Below are 18,235 nucleotides of genomic sequence, written 5' to 3'. Positions count from 1 at the left end.
CAATCCTCACATGCTGCGTCACATAAAAAAATGTGTGACGTAGCATGTGAAGGTTGCTATGTGTGGACAGGTTACTCCTGTAACCGAAATTGCAGATGTGAAGATGGTTCTACAGGAACTGAAACCTGTCATGTGAATAAACATTTTTGCAATCAAGACAGATTATAAGTAACATTGTAACTACAGTATTACATACTGATTTATTGAATGGCCATAAATTCCATTTTTTATTCTCTTCAATCCATGGTATCTGGGCCACAATTAAACACATTGTCTGTCACTTTTTTTTTAATGAAATTCCTAGGTACATTAAAACCTAAAGCACATTGGTTTGAATTTATATGCAAATAAATGTGTTACTTCTGAAATAAGTTTCTCATGAAACTATCAGTCTGAATTTAACTTTAATCTTGACATCATAACTACACAGTACAATGATTTGTAAGTTACATGTAACATGTTGCAGGTAACAAACAATTAATTTCTTTATTATGCTGACAAGTACTGCAAGAGCACAGAAAACAGATCACCAATAAAACTGCTTGCCTACATACTCTCTAACAGTTATCAGGGTAAACTACCTGTATTTTATTGACAGAATAAAAGAGTTCAAGAAATAAAGTACATTTTGTGACTGCTTCATTGGGTCTTTATTAAAATATATAAATCATAATTTAATAAATCAAATGCCTGTCTTCATGTATCTTCAACAATTTTGCTACAGATGAAAATTCTTCACTCATCTTTGACAACTGACTTACTTGATCACACAATGCAGGTATTCACAGCTGGTGTTTATATCTTTGTTGGCCTGATTCCTAGAAAACCAATATCACTGAAGATCTAAATACCAGCTGTGGAAACCTGCACTGTGCAATTAAAAAAGGCAGTTGCAGAAGATGAGTAAGGGCACATGTTTTAGACCATGAACTAGTTCCCAGAAAATCACTGTCACCAAAGATGACTTTTATTTTCTTATTGTACTTATAAACACCAATCTTACAGATGATCTCACTTCTAGTTATTGTTTTCCACAGTCAATGGAAACAACTACATATTTTAAAGCTGTGAAATACAGAATAACCATTAAATTAAAAATGCAAAACTTTTGTCTCTCTCAACCATTGATAATACCAAAAACAAAATAAGAAAAAGTTTGATTATCAAGCAAAAGTCAGCTGCAAAATATGAGTGAAGATTTTTATCAGCAAGAAAATGCATTTAATTTGCAATGGAGAATAACTGCCACAAATAGTAACACTACCACTCTTCTACATTTTGTATGTCTGCAGATAACAGCACATAAATATGCGTGTTACTTATCATCACCTGTACAACAGAAATTCAAACACAGTGATATCCACACTTTCTGGTACTAATTTTGTAAAAAGAATATAAACTGTAATTAATCAAATTGGACCGAAGTGTGATAATGTTAATTCACATTTTTACTTAGAACTCCTAAAATACTACAAACTTCTATATCAGTGCAGTTAACTGTTTAGTTCTTTTAATCTTTCACATCACCTGAGATAAATATTGTCCATTTTAAAGACTGCAATGGTGTTACAGTACTAGAGGTAAAATAACTGACTCTACTGCTAAGATCTTACACACATACAGACACCAGGATGTTATTTATATACAAAGCAGTGTGGCAAATGTGGTGTATCCAGTAATGACTCCTCATACCATAATATTTCCCATTGCCTTTCTTCTTATGGACATCCTACATTTGTTAATTTACTACCAACAAAATATACAACCATGATATGGAACATCCTTATAAAAATTCTCTTCTCAGTCTCTTTATTAGTTAATACCAAAACTGCAATTTAAAACAGAAATACTTTTAATTACACAAGAAATTACGTATAACACTGGAATTAAAGTCTAACTTCATAAACAATTATCTTGTTTTGTTACACAAAGTTATCACTACAATTTATCTTCATGTTTTAAAAGAATATGTCCATAATGTAATAAACAAAAGTTCTCTAAAATGTGACTTGTTTCCTACATTTTCTTATCATACAAACAGTTTATTTTCAAATAAATTAAGAGTTCATTTTCTGATAATAAACACAGAAATCCTGGGAGTTTGTTTTCCTGCCACGTTGCATAGAAATCAAGTCTAATGTCTTCCACAGCTTCCTGTCACATATGCATTCCAATGAGAAAATTAAATCTTATACTTTTTAAATATCTACTTGCTTTGATTAATCTCATTCTCTATAATGTAACATACTTTCTCGAGTATCACTTTTTCACTTCTGCCTAAAAGCTCTCGGTATTAATCACTCTTATGTATGTGTCAATACTTAACCTTATCTTTTTATCAGGTAAACCAGTAGCCATCTATGATGTGAAGTTCAACTACTTATTCCCTGCTATTCTGAGATCTTCGAAACAAACAGTTTTGTTCCCCTGCTAAATCCTTACAAATTTCAAGATAATGGCTAATATTATTCCAACAACCACAACAGCAAACACAATCCACAGTACAATAGCTTTTCCTGCACACTTATGTGAATTCACAGCTGCTTTATTTGTAGGTGCTAATTGAACCGCCGGCAAATGTTCTCGTACGGGCAGCGGAAGCAGGGGAGCAGGGGATGGTGCAGGTGAGGCTGCTTGCAGCATCAAGGGATGTGGCCCATGTGGAGCGGGCACCAGCACTGCTGGAGGTGGCAGCGGCACTGGCACAGGCACAGGCATAGCAATTGGCAGTGGAGACATCACTCCCAGACAGTGATGAACGGGACATGGTTCACCATCCCATGTTGCCATTGGCTGCCTATTAGAGCAAGGATGTCATAAAGCTCTCCATTATTCAGTTTTACATAAAAGACAAAAAACACATATATTCAGGACTATTTATGAATTTAACTACAGATCATGGCAATGGTGATGGTTACAGATCCAGACATTCAACAGGGAGTTCATTAGTGCCCTGTCACATAAATAATAAAGTTTAAAGCATTTCAGAATCTTAGCCTGCACTAATTGTACCCAGCACAGTTATTAAAACTTTCCACTTTTACTTGCGTGTGAACTACATACCCTAGATATTTACATGTTAATAAGTTTAAAAGATATTAAGAAGGCTCAATATGTGTTACAATAATAACACATCTGACTTGTTGATCATGTAAACTATAAAATAAGCCAACCACCCTGAGACAAATTTAAATCCTCATGAATCAAAGTAGGGAGGAGCCTTGAAATAACACAACATTTCAGAAGAGGTTTTATACTCATACCATTATTACCCAAAACTAACAGGTCATTTGACAATAAGTGAAGTGGGGTATGGGGGAGTGTTCATATGTGAAATTCAGAGTGTTAAAAATTGCTGCATAAAGAATGGTATATAACAGATACTGTATTCCAATCAGTCTATTTATTAGGGTTGTACATACATGCCTAATGGATACATGCAAAATGGAGTTGTATGAAGACTACTACATCATTCCTATGAGGCTAGGAGGAGATGTGCACTGGTCAGACAGTAAAAAATGTATTCTAGGAAAAGCTTTGTGCAGTGCACAGCTTGCTGAACTCCACCATATCTGGGATTAGCCTGAGCCACATTAAGTATCAAATGACTTTCTCCAGCACTAGATCTTTTGGATCATGAACGGCAGTAGTACACTTGGTCTGCAGATAAGCAACAATTTATTCACCTACATCCATACTCTGCAAACCACCCTAAAGTACATGGCAGATGATCTGTCCCATTGCACTAGTTATTAGGGTTTCTGTCTGTTCAATTCACATATGGAGTGTGGGAAAGGCAATTGTGTGAATGCTTCTGTGCACTCTGTAATTATTCAAGCCTTGTCCTCACGATCCCTATGTGAGTGATATGTAGGGGCTTGTAGTATGTTCCTAGAGACATCATTTAAAGCTGGTTTTTGACACTTTGTTAGTAGACTTTCTCAAGAGAGTTTACATTTATATTCAAGAGTCCGATACTCCAGTTACTTCAGAATCACTGTAACACTCACCCACAGGTCAAAAAAACCTGTGAATGTTTTTGCCACCCTTTTCCATATACATTCAATATCTCCTTTTAGGCCTATTTGGTACAGGTCCCACACACTTGAACAATATTCTAGAATGGGCACATGAGTCATCTGTAAGCAATTTCCTTTGCATACTGATTGCACTTCCCCAATATTTTACCAATAAACTGAAGTCTAACACCTGCTTTACCCACAACGGAGCCTTTGTGATCATTCCATTTCATGTGCCTGTGAAGTGTTACACCCAGGTATTTGTATGAGTTGGCAGATTCTAACTGTGACTCACTGATATTATAGTCATAGGATACAACTTTTTTTCATTTTGTGACTTACACTGTTTTACATTTCTGAACATTTAAAGCAAATTGCCAATCTTTGCATCACTATGAAATCTGATCAAGATCTGACCGAATATTTATGCAGCTTCTTTCACACAGTACTTCATTACAGATAACTGCACCATCTGCAAAAAGCCTGATGTTACTATTAATATTGTCTGCAAGGTCATTAATACACAACATGAACAGCAATGGTCCAAATACACTTCTGTGGGGCACGTCCAAAGTTACTTCTACATATGACGATGACTCTCCTTCCAAGGTAACATGCTGTGTCCTCCCTACCAAAAAGTCCTCAATCCAGTCAGAAATGTCACTTGATACCCCATGTGATCAAACTTTTGACAATAAAAGTAGATGTGTTACTGAGTCAAATGCTTTTTGGAAATCAAGAAATACTGCATCTATCTGACTGCCTTGATCCAAAACTTTCAGTATGTCATGTGAGAAAAGTGAGAGTCGAGTTTCATGTGATCGATGTTTTCAGACTCCATGCTGGTTAGCATGGAGGAGGTCATTTTGTTCAAGATATCTCATTATTCTTGAGCTTAGAATATGTTCTTAGATTCTACAACAAATCAGTGTCAAAGATACTGAACAGTAGTTTTGTGGATCACTTCTACTACCCTTCTTGTACACAGATGTTACCTGTGCTTTCTGATAACTACTGGACATGGTTTTTTGTTTGGGGTTCTACATTAGATTATAGTTAAAAGAGGGGCTAACTTAGCCAAAAATTCAATATAGAACCTGATAGGGATTTCATTAGGTGCTGGAGCTTTGTTCAGTTTTAATGATTTCAGCTGTTTCTGAACACCACTGACCCTAGTACTGATTTCACTCATTTTTTCAGTGGTACGAGTGTTCAATTGGGGCAATACTCCTGGGTTCCTTTGTAAAGAAACATCTGAAAACTGAGTAAAGCATTTCAGCTGTTGCTTTGCTACCCTCAACTTCTGTTCCCATTTCATTCGCAAGGGACTGTACACCAACTTTTGCACCACTAAAAGCCATTACATATGACCAGAATTACTTTAGTGTTTGTGAAAGATCATTTGAAAGTATTCTGTTATGGTATTCACTGAAGGCTTCATGCACTGCTGACTTGATAGCTAAATCCATTTCATTCAGCACTCTCTATCCATAGTTCTATGCTTTGTTTTAAACCTATTATGCAGTAGTCTCTGTTTTTTTAGAAGTTTCTTTACAGAGGCTGTATTCTATGGAGGGTCGCTCCAATTATGAACCATTCTACTGAATACATATATGTCCAGTGCATGGTCAACTATTCTTTTAAAACTGGGCCATAGTTCCTCTACATGCTCCTACCCCATGCTGAAAGTTTCAAGTTCCTCACTGACATTTGAAACTACTGATTTTTTTATCTATTTTACTGAACATATATATCTTTCTGCTTGTTTTAGTTGCCCTTTGTACATTGGTATTCAGTGGTACCACAATCACATCATGGTCAGTGGTACCAGTTTCAATGTGGACATCCTCAAAGAGATCAGGTCTATTTGTTGCCATTAGATCCAATATATTTCCATCATGAGTGGTATTCTGAACTATCTTTTCTAAGCAGTTTTCAAAGAAGGTGTTTAGTAATGTTTCGCAGGTTATCTTATCACACCCACTACTAACAAAACTTTAATTTTCCCAGTTGATTGTTGGATTATTAAAGTTTCCACCAATGATTACAGGAACTTACGTACAAGTGAACTGAGGTTTTCTCTGAAGTTTTTGGTTACATCAGGAGATGAGTCTGGTGGGTGATAGAAGGATCCAGTTACCATTTTATGATCTCCCCTGATACTGAGTCTTGCCCAGAAAATCTCACATGTCTACTGCGACAAATACACCACCTTCATTTCCAACTAGCCTATCCTTTCCATATACACTCAAATTTTCCCCAAAAATCTCATTGGTATCAAGTTTAGTTTTCAATCAGCTTTCTGCATGTAGTATTTTTTAAGGTTTCACCACTTTTCAGGAGCACTTCAAACTCTGGTACTCTGTTACAAATGCTTCAGCAGTTAACCAGTAGGATTGTAATACACCGGCCTGTGGAGGCATTTCTTTCAATCTTACACTGATATTCATGGGTTGCTTACGGCTATCACTATGTGGATTGCATGGAGAGTCACCTAATCTAAAAAACCTTTGTGTGCTCCCCACACACAGTGAGCTACTTGGGTAGCAGCCTCTGATGTGATCCAACATGTGCCACAATCTGCAACTGCTTGCACCCTGTACCCTCAATGGCTGCTGGAATAGCCTCTTCAGCATGTTGAATGAGCCCCCAGGTATACATACTGAGGGCACCTGGTGTCCTTTCATATCCCTTGCTGCCATTTCCCTAAGGGTTAGTAGCAGATAGTGAGAGTTACCAGATTCTGTATGCTTCTCACACCATGAAAAGCTGTATTTGGGTAACAAAAGGGCACTTGACAGCATCAAAATATGAGAGGCATTCAATAAGTAATGCAACACTTCTTTTCTAGGCCTGTTTTGGTTAAAAAATTGTAACTTTAAACATTTCTATTTCATCTCATATATTTCCAGAAACTCCTGGTAGATGGCAGCACAATAACCAGTCCAAGCAAAGAGCAGGCAGTGAATTTCTTTTCACAGAAAACCAGACCATCATTAATAATTACAGGCATTTACAGAATGTCTGCAGTCACTGCACAGTGGATAAAAGCACAGTGAAGCATATATTGTCAACATAACCAGGAAAAGAAGTCAGTCTGTTCCACACACAGACCACTCGCACACAGCTGTAATTCCTGCAATGTTTCCTAAGTATGAACACTCTTATTCCAGGTGACTGATAAATAACAATCAAGCAAATCAATGCACATGTTGACATCTCTGTTGGTAGTAGTGACACACTTGTTTGTGTATTTAAAATTTGCACTTTCTCGGTTCCTCAACACCTAACTGAAGAGCATAAAGAGAAAAGAAGGAGCATCTGTGCCATAGCATACAGAGAAAAGAAGGAACATCTGTGCCATTTTTCTTGCTTGTTATGAGCCTAACAGTGACAATATCTTGCCAAACACTGTCACAGGTGATTGAAACATGGGTTCACCACTTGTAGCCTGAAACTAAACAGCAATCCATGGAGTGGCACCATACAACATTTCCTCTGATGAAGAAGTTCCAAACAGTACCCTCAGCTGATAAAGTCATGGCATCTCTCATGATGAAATGATTCTGAAGTCTATTTTGAGAAAACTTTTGATGGACTGTTCTTCCTCATCTGCCCTACAGCCCAGATTTTGCTCCTACTGATTTCCATCTCACTGGTCCACAAAAAATTGATCTGTAGAAAGCACTAAAGCAATGATGGGGAAATTATCACTGTAGCAATAACTTAGCTAAGACACAGACCAGTAGAGTGGTACCATGACACATATAGGCTCTCACATTAAGATGGCATAAGGCCATATAACTGAACAGAGATTATGTTTACCAAAGGGTTTTGTAGCCAAAGAACTGGCGAACAATATGGTGTACTTATATCATGAATAAAACCATCCTGCTTTGAGATGAAAAATGTGTTGCATTACTTATTGAACAACCATTGTAGGCTAGATACAGGACTTGTTTTGTATGCTCCCATGCCCAGTTTAATGACATTGTTGTTGACAGCACCAAGGAACTTAAAAAAAAAGGTGCTCATCACTCATAGAGCAGCTGTAAGTGATTCACAAATAACATGAAAACTGTGTGAAGCAGGAATACTTTCCAGCCCAAATCCTGTCAGTAAAATATTCATGGCATCTGAGACACTCATTTCTAGGCATTCCACATACTTTTTCTTAAATTAAGAAAGTGTCTTACAGCCCTATTTTAGGAAAATGAAAACAGTTATGAATATTAAAAGTGCATGCACAGGTTTCTCTTATGATCAACTGAAATCTTTAGCCCATGCCAACTCTTCCAGCTTCTTGATCATTAGTTGCTACTGATATTCAACAGTTGTGGGGCTGGGAATAAAATCAGTACACAAATAATGAACATGGCACACTACTTTCCCAGTTCAAGTGACCTGAGAAAGTTTCTCTATTTTCCCAGTGAAAATATCTTTCAGTGAAGAATAATCAGTAAAACGAATTGGGGAGGACTGTTGTAGACCACTTTCATATAGATAGCAATGATGCTGTTCTTAGGAGAGATAACATAGCCTCTTTTCAGGTCAAAAATATTCCAATAAGGTGTTGGGCATTACTTGCATGGGATAGTCTCCTGGACTGATGCCTCTATTTGGTTTAAAATTATGATGGGCATGGCACAATTTGAATCCAGTCTGAATGCAATTAATGAGAATCTGCATTACCATTATACATGTAGGTGGGTAGCTGATCATCATTCCTAGCGTTATTCCTTCATAGTTACTTAGTGACATAGTGTAACACCCATTTCATGAGATCTGACTTTTCTCTGATAATGGAGCAGAATAATCTAGCTATAAACTTCAAGACTATCTTCTTAAGCAGTTATATGAAGATGTCCTTTGACTGGAGGTACTATTGCTTCATCATGTTATAATATTGAAACAGATGCACTCTTGCAGCTGTATTCTTTGGTACTGACACAGCCAATTTTGGTTCCATCTGGAAAAAGGTGTGGTTGTAAGCTTTTGTCAAAATTGAAGCTCATCCTCACACTTTTAAGATTTTATATGAAATATGAATGGAATCTGGGATTCAGACTGGCTGTGCTTGCAAAGTTGGAGACATGCTCTTGATCGCCTGGGCTGTTTCTTTGGGCACAGTCACAAAAATATCATATCTCAGTAAAGAATTCACTGTTTATGTGTGCATTTTGAGAAAGATTGCATTAACTCCCATTCCCTTTTGGATGATGTTGCGCAACACACTGAAGTCATTATCTTTTCAGGCTCTTCTAAATTCTGAGTGGTCCTAAAGTTTTGAAATCCACAAAGATTCAAGATATTCTGGGGACCCACACATACTGGTTGGTTGGTTGGTTTTGGGGAAAGAGACCAAACAGCGAGGTCATCGGTCTCATCGGATTAGGGAAGGACAGGGAAGGAAGTCGGCCGTGCCCTTTCAGAGGAACCATCCCGGCATTTGCCTGGAGCGATTTAGGGAAATCACGGAAAACCTAAATCAGGATGGCCGGACGCGGGATTGAACCGTCGTCCTCCCGAATGCGAGTCCAGTGTGCTAACCACTGCGCCACCTCGCTCGGTCCCACACATACTGTTACTGAATTCTTGGTGAAGGAGGCTCTGAACGAAAAGTTACAGAAGGTGTACATAAATTGCACAATTAAAAACCGCAAAGTGCACAAGCTCATTAAGAAGTCTGCATAAGGGGGAACTGACATTAAATACAAACAGTGTATTGAGAGGCCATCAACTGTGATCACTGATAAAGTCAATGGAAGGGTTCATCAATGGTGCACATATATATTCATGACTGATAATATATACAACAGCTGTGGATGTCTTATCAAGAAAATAATGACACAAGCGCATGGCTTCATACAGACAAAGAGTCACTTCAGCTGCTAACATTAGTTTTTCCCATCGTCATTTGTGAAAGGAATAGAAGTTGGTGGTCTGGTTTGGGAGAGGGTGGGAAGATAGTAATATGTAATGTACCATCTGCTACTCATAGTAAAGTGGTTTGTGGAATAAAAATATAGATTCAATTTTCTTCTGGAAACAAGCACTGTAAGATTCACACAGAACATAATGTGCTACAGGTGTGACATAGGTTTACCTGCCAGGTTTAGGTACTCCTGTTTTGCAACACTAGTTTATACATAAATGAGGAGAACCCAACAGTCCTCATTTTAAAAAAATGAGTATATGAGATTCTAAAAGCTATGAAGCAAGGTAATAATGTAGATGCAGTATTTTTTGACTTCCAAAAAACATTTGACCCAGTACCACACCAATGTTTCTTAACAAAAATCACAGTTTTATGGAGTATAAAATGAAATTTGTAACTGGACTAAAGAACACAGCACTTTTTCTTGGATGGGGATGCCTTGGCAGATGTAGAAGTACCTTCTGGCATCCCCCAAGGCAGTGTGTTGTGACCCTTGCTGTTCATGTTGTATATTAATGACCTAGCAGACAATTTAATAGGAACCTCATACTTTTCTGCAGATGTCTCAGTTGTCTACAATGAAGCACTATCTGGGTGGGGGGGGGGGGGGGGGGAGGCTGCACAAATATTCAGTCGCATTTTGATACACCATCAAAATGGTGCAGTAGGAACTTGCTTCACATGTTCAGAAATCTAAATATGTGTATTTCACAAGATGCAAAGATGACTACATTATCAATGTGTCACTAACTGTCCACCAGCACAAACGTCTGGGTGTAACAATTTGTGGGGATATGAAGGGGAATGAGCACATAAGCTCAGTCATAAGTAAAGCAGATAGCAGACATCAGTTCACTAGCTGGCTACTGGGAAAAAGCTTACAAAATATTTGTGTGTACCATCTTAGAATATTGCTTAAGTGTGTGTGATCAGTACCAACTAACACTAACAGGAGATACTGAATGTATACAAAAAAGGGGAGCACAAATGGTCATTGGTTCGTTTGATCTGCAAGAGAGCATCAGAGAAATGGTGGAAAAAGTGATCTGTTGGACACTTGGAAAAAGACATCAATTTTCTGTGGAAGCCAGCTTCCAAATTTCAAGAACTGGCTCGCTGTCCCTACAGGGACTCCCACAGAAACTGCACAGAGGCATTTAAGCAGTCATTCTTGCCACACTCCATATATGAATGGAATGGAAAGAAATTCTAATGTGTGGTACTGTGGGAAGTACTCTCTGATGTGGAGTTTACAGTGGTTTGCAGAATATGGATTTAGGTGTATGAATCTATATTTGTTTATTATGGTAGATTTCATGTTTGCCTCATACCAGACATTACCTTAATGAACATAAGTGAATCTAACATGAAATCTTAACTGATATTTGATCAATATTGTCCACATAGCACTACTCATTAGATTTAATTAATTTTCATCAGGTTTTATTCAGTTTAAGCAAACTGATTATTTTCCATTCTGTATTGAACAACTTACATATTGCAATATCTTTCTGCACTAACAAATAGATAAATATCTTATTGTATGAATTTATTTTGTATGGTATAATCACTTGAGAAATTCTGACTTGAATTTTAATTATTTCTTACTAATGTTGTTACTCAAAATTACAACACAGAGACGATGATATAGTCCATCAAGGAAACCTACTTACACTGGTACAGTTCCATTGTACTTCTGGCATGATTCTGTGTCTGGTTCATCACTGCAAGAGCTGGATGAGCTTATATCTGTGCTTGGAGGAACAGATTTTGACTGCATTTGTGGCTGGACCATGTAGTGTAAGTCCTTTGATGCACTGTGTGTTGCGGCAGTTTGAGTGTAAGGATCTAAACTGGGTTCACGGTAAATTCCTGCTACCTCTTTCGCTGAATGAACTGCAATAATAACAGAGCAAGCATGATACATCACAGCAGGAAGTTTATTTATTTACTTATTTCATTTATTTTATTTTTTATTTCATATTACCACTGTAACAAGATCATATTATCTTACTAATTTGAGTAATAACAATAAAATAATAAGAACAGTAATAATAATAATAATAATAATAATAATAATAATAATAATAATTCCCGTGGAGGCCCGGGAAAAGAATAGGCCTCCAGTATGTTCTGCCAGTCGTAAAAGGCGACGAAAAGAAAAAACCACTAATAGGGTTAACCCCCCTTTTAGTGTGATTAGTTGGTTCAGGACAGAACTAAAGAAGCCTCGGACAAGCACCATCATGGTCGGGGACGATGCTTGAACCCTATGCCCGCCCACAATGGTAACGACACTGCTAGCCAACTGGAAAATGATTCAAATCCAAATAGAGGTATTTTGCAGGATATCCTTCCTGCAACCACCCTAGAAGGAAAACAAAGACAGAGGATGAGATGGTCAGATGAAGTTAATCGACACCTCATGTTCTGTTATTACCAAGCAACAAACCTAGGAACCAACACAACTGGATACAGATCACAAGTATACACAACATTTATTACCAGATACCCAGAATTAAAATTTTTAACAGAACAACAACTAGCTGATCAGATCCGTGTAATAATCAAAAATAACAGGATACCCCAGTCAGAATTAGAAAACATCAAACAACAAGTACAACAAATACTGGAACAAAATAATGTGCAATCAGAAGAAGAAGAAAATACAGTAATGGACTCAAACATCCCAGAGCAAACAAACAAAGAACAACACGCATCAATTAAACAGACAGAGGAAAACGAAATCTTAAGACAGCCACCAGAACAAGCACAAATAGAACACGAAGTGACACACATGTTAGATATAGAAGAAAAATTTCAGCTGATATATATAGAATACAAAGACACAAATACAGACATTATACCATTCTTGCATAGACCGCCAAATAACCCACAAATCAAAACAACAATAAAAACTATCAACACAATCATACACAACAAAATAAATGAAAACACAACTATGGAAGAGTTACAACTACCGGTTTATATAGGAGCACTCACTACACTAAATATACACACTAGGCAGAGATCAGAAGCAACCAACACACAGAAGGAACCCACAAAACCAGCATGGCAACACAGGCTACAGATCAGAATAGAAAAACTGAGAAATGACATTGGACAGCTAACACAATTTATAAGAAATGAAATGTCAGAAAAAAAACGAAAAAGGTTAGGTAAAATCTCACAACAAGAAGTGATAGAGCAATTAGACGAAAAGAAGCAGAAATTACAAGCATTGGCCAAACGACTTAGAAGATACAAAAAAAGTGAAAATAGAAGGAAACAAAACCAAACATTCAACACAAACCAAAAGAAATTTTACCAGACAATAGATAACACACACATTAAAATAGACAATCCACCAAACATAACAGACATGGAACACTTCTGGAGCAACATATGGTCAAACCCGGTACAACATAACAGGCATGCATGGTGGATACAAGCAGTAACAGATACGTACAAGATGATACCGCAAATGCCTGAAGTGATAATTTTGCAACATGAAGTCACCCAAGCAATTAATTCTACTCACAATTGGAAAACCCCTGGAAAAGATAAAATAGCAAATTTCTGGCTAAAGAAATTCACCTCAACACATTCACATCTAACTAAATTATTTAACAGTTATGTTGCAGACCCATACACATTCCCTGATACACTTACACATGGAATAACTTATCTGAAACCTAAAGATCAAGCAGACACAGCAAACCCAGCTAAATATCGCCCCATAACATGCCTACCAACAATATACAAAATATTAACTTCAGTCATTACACAGAAATTAATGACACATACAACACAGAACAAAATTATAAATGAAGAACAAAAAGGCTGTTGCAAAGGAGCACGAGGATGTAAAGAGCAACTGATAATAGATGCAGAGGTGACATATCAAGCTAAAACTAAACAAAGGTCGCTACACTATGCATACATTGATTACCAAAAAGCTTTTCATAGTGTACCCCACTCATGGTTACTACAAATATTGGAAATATACAAAGTAGATCCTAAATTGATACAGTTCCTAAACATAGTAATGAAAAATTGGAAAACCACACTTAATATCCAAACAAATTCAAATAATATCACATCACAGCCAATACAGATTAAGCGTGGAATATATCAAGGAGACTCATTAAGTCCTTTCTGGTTCTGCCTTGCTCTGAACCCACTATCCAACATGCTAAATAATACAAATTATGGATACAATATTACTGGAACATACCCACACAAAATCACACATCTGCTATACATGGATGATCTAAAACTACTGGCAGCAACAAATCAACAACTCAATCAATTACTAAAGATAACAGAAGTATTCAGCAATGATATAAATATGGCTTTTGGAACAGACAAATGTAAGAAAAATAGCATAGTCAAGGGAAAACATACTAAACAAGAAGATTTCATATTGGATAACCACAGCGATTGCATAGAAGCGATGGAAAAAACAGATGCCTATAAATATCTAGGATACAGACAAAAAATAGGAATAGATAATACAAATATTACAGAAGAACTAAAAGAAAAATATAGACAAAGACTAACAAAAATACTGAAAACAGAATTGACAGCAAGAAACAAGACAAAAGCTATAAATACTTATGCTATACCAATATTGACCTACTCATTTGGAGTAGTGAAATGGAGTAACACAGACCTAGAAGCACTCAATACACTTACACGATCACAATGCCACAAATATAGAATACATCACATACATTCAGCAACTGAAAGATTCACATTAAGCAGAAAGGAAGGAGGAAGGGGAGTTATTGACATAAAAAACCTACATTATGGACAGGTAGACAATTTAAGAAAATTCTTTATAGAACGAGCAGAAACTAGCAAAATACACAAAGCAATCACTCATATAAATACATCAGCTACACCACTGCAATTTCATAACCACTTCTACAACCCTTTAGATCACATAACATCAACAGATACGAAGAAAGTAAATTGGAAAAAGAAAACACTACATGGCAAGCACCCGTATCATCTAACACAGCCACACATCGATTTAGACGCATCCAACACATGGCTAAGAAAAGGCAATATATACAGTGAGATGGAAGGATTCATGATTGCAATACAGGATCAAACAATAAACACCAGATATTGCAGCAAGCATATTATTAAAGATCCCAATACCACAACAGATAAATGCAGACTTTGCAAACAACAAATAGAAACAGTAGATCACATCACAAGCGGATGTACAATACTAGCAAATACAGAATACCCCAGAAGACATGACAATGTAGCAAAAATAATACATCAACAGCTTGCCTTACAACATAAACTTATAAAACAACATGTTCCCACATACAAGTATACACCACAAAGAGTACTGGAGAACGATGAATTCAAATTATACTGGAACAGAACCATTATAACAGATAAAACAACACCACATAACAAACCTGACATCATACTCACCAATAAAAAGAAGAAATTAACACAACTAATCAAAATATCCATACCCAATACAACAAATATACAAAAGAAAACAGGAGAAAAAATTGAAAAATACATCCAACTGGCTGAGGAAGTCAAGAACATGTGGCATCAGGATAAAGTTGACATTATACCAATTATACTATCAACTACAGGAGTCATACCACACAATATCCACCAGTACATCAATGCAATGCAGCTACATCCAAACTTATATATACAACTACAGAAATCTGTAATTATTGATACATGTTCAATTACCCAAAAGTTCCTAAATGCAATATAACACATACCATACAGTTAAAAGGAAGTGACGCTTGATCAAGGTCCGCGTCACTTTCCATTTTTAACCAGACTTAACATCTGAGAAAGTAAAGAAATAATAATAATAATACAGTATTATTATTATAAGCCTTGGTTGGAATACTGAATGATGGAATTAGTTAACTTGTTAAATCTTTAGTTTCCATAATTTGTACATGACAAAATACTCAAAAAAAATTTTAGAAGTGAAAAGCATCTAAATGCTGCAATACAACAGCTTACCCACCATACTTGAAACATGTACAACATTTCAGTGATCCAAAATTTACACTGTGTATGATTTACACCTTTTCCATGTTGCTGGTAGCTTTCTTTCTTTTTGATTAGCTCATTTCACTTCCAATGATACCAATATTATTTTTATATGTAACCCAGTTTTAATAGTTTTGCTAAACATAGTAGTATTTTGCCATTTAGAATTTTATTACAGATTATTTTTAAAGTCTTCTTATATTTCTCTGTTTATTTATTTAGCATAATCAGATTAGAGCCTTCAGACCCTATCTTATATTGGGTGAGATTCTTCATTTCTGGCAAATATTTACGTTTTTTAGAGTTTGTTCTGTATGCTCTCGGTCCATGTGCATTTTAAATTTTCTAGAATGACTTTTTCACTCTGCAGTACACTGAGCACTGATATGAAACTTATGACCTTGGCCTTTCACAGCTATATTTCCACCAATACCTGATCTCCAGCCTTCCAAACTTCACAGAAGTTCTCTTGCAAAACTTGCAGGATGAGTACTCCTGGAAGAAAGGATGTCGTGGAGACATGGTTTAGCCACAGCCTGTGGGATATTTCCAGAACAAACTTTTCCCTCTGTAGTGGAGTGTGTCCTGATATGAAACTTCCCAGCTGATTAAAACTTTGTGCCAGACTGAGACTTTAACTGAATGAACACTTGTCTATGAGAAGTGAAGGTCCCGAGTGTGTCTCTTGGTCTGGCACTTAGTTTTAATTTGCAGGAAGTTTCTTTTTTAATTTTGTTGTTACTTTTGAATCTGAGTTTTAACGTGAACTGCACTCTTCTCATTTAAAAAAAGTTCATCTTTGTATTACCTTTTCTGATAAAGCATCAGTTTTTTAAATTTTTTTTACATCCACTTCACCTCTATACAACACATGTCACTCTTTTTTTTTGGTAGGGTATCACTTTACATTTTGGAAGACATCTACCAACCTACCAGGAACACTTCATCATATCTTTCCTTAAAATCCTTCATAATACATACCTCAAGCATGAGAAACTGGGGAAAGTTGTACTATCATTACTTAATATACTGATAGTTATACCCACTTCAGCTCTGAGACATGCAAAATTATAGAAAGCAGGTGACTTGTGCATGTGGTTTTAATTCATGAAACATAATGAAAGAGTGTGACATGGTGCACCTACTCTGTGATTTACAGACTCCTTTCTGGTGTGAATGATGCGAGATTTCTTTTTTTCTTTTTTTCAAAATGAAAAGGTTCAGAATACATACAAAGTAATATGCCTGTCTATTCCATTCTCCCAGTCTCCATCATAAAGTTCCTTCTCCATAATTTTCATTAACCTACACATAACACATGTAATACAAAATTGGAAAACTGTTTATCTGGAGGACAAGTGGTACAAACCTGCCCCTGAGTTATATGAATATACATTCTGGTGTTGGTAGTTGAGATTCCTATGCTGCCAAGCCATTGGAGTTCTTGGGTCACCAAAGTCAAGAGGCCTTGGTCTCGTACTTGTTCTTCCCTGCCTCACCATTGTAATAGGTCCTGAAACAGAATTTAGTAAGGGAAAATGATGGGATCAGTTTCAGCTAAACTTGGTATACATATCAGTTACTGTCTGGAAAGAACCACTGTGGGTGTAAAAACCATCTACCTCTCAAAGGGATTGGGGTTGAAGTGAAAAAGTAGTGAAGCCCATGATGCACAAATAGCCAGAGTATATTCATCCAATATTTGAAAATGAGAGCATTTAGTGACTTGCAGCCAACTTTACACATAATTTCAAACTTTTATGAGATTATTTTTCGCTGACACTCCCCCCCCCCCCCCCCCCCCCCTCCCCCAAAAAAAGGTTGAAGGAAAATGTTTATTGCTTCCTACATTTTCACTGTTCAGACAGTAAAACTGAAGCATCAGGCATGACCTTTTAATTTATTACTTCTTTACTACTAACTCTATTTGCAATGTATTTTGCAGACAGTATTCTCATATACCACTGCATGCACTGTATGACACATAGTTCAAGAGGTATGGGGTCATAAACATTGAGCTGCATGAAAACGAAACTGCAAGGCAAAATTCGCTAGAGATACAAGTGAAATATGTGTACAAATATGTGTGCAACATGTTAAATATATTTTAAACATATGTGACATGTGTGAACATGGGCAAAGTCATGGGTAAAAGCCCCTCCTAAACTCCTGAATTGATTTGATCCAAACTTAGTATACTTACTACCTAAAAGAAATACTGTGGAGG

At 36.6% G+C, this 18,235-nt stretch overlaps 1 protein-coding gene across 1 annotated transcript in view; it reads right to left on the bottom strand.

Moving 5' to 3' along the window:
• Window positions 1-387: 387 nt before the first annotated feature.
• Window positions 388-18,235, bottom strand: part of LOC126470557 (RNA-binding protein 12-like) — a 107,563-nt gene continuing 89,715 nt past the window's right edge. The window contains exons 3-5 of the mRNA XM_050098495.1: window positions 17,378-17,521; window positions 11,631-11,853; window positions 388-2,797 (exon numbers count right to left, since the gene is read on the bottom strand). Of these exons, the coding sequence (XP_049954452.1) occupies window positions 2,431-2,797; window positions 11,631-11,853; window positions 17,378-17,510 (723 nt within the window). The 5' untranslated portion in view covers window positions 17,511-17,521 and the 3' untranslated portion in view covers window positions 388-2,430. The remainder of the gene's footprint in view (window positions 2,798-11,630; window positions 11,854-17,377; window positions 17,522-18,235) is intronic.

The sequence above is a fragment of the Schistocerca serialis genome, chromosome 3 (assembly GCF_023864345.2).
Source record: "Schistocerca serialis cubense isolate TAMUIC-IGC-003099 chromosome 3, iqSchSeri2.2, whole genome shotgun sequence".
Classification (NCBI taxonomy): Eukaryota; Metazoa; Arthropoda; class Insecta; order Orthoptera; family Acrididae; genus Schistocerca; species Schistocerca serialis.
The sequence above is the reverse complement of the archived record's forward strand: the minus strand, read 5'-3'. Positions and strand labels throughout refer to the sequence as shown.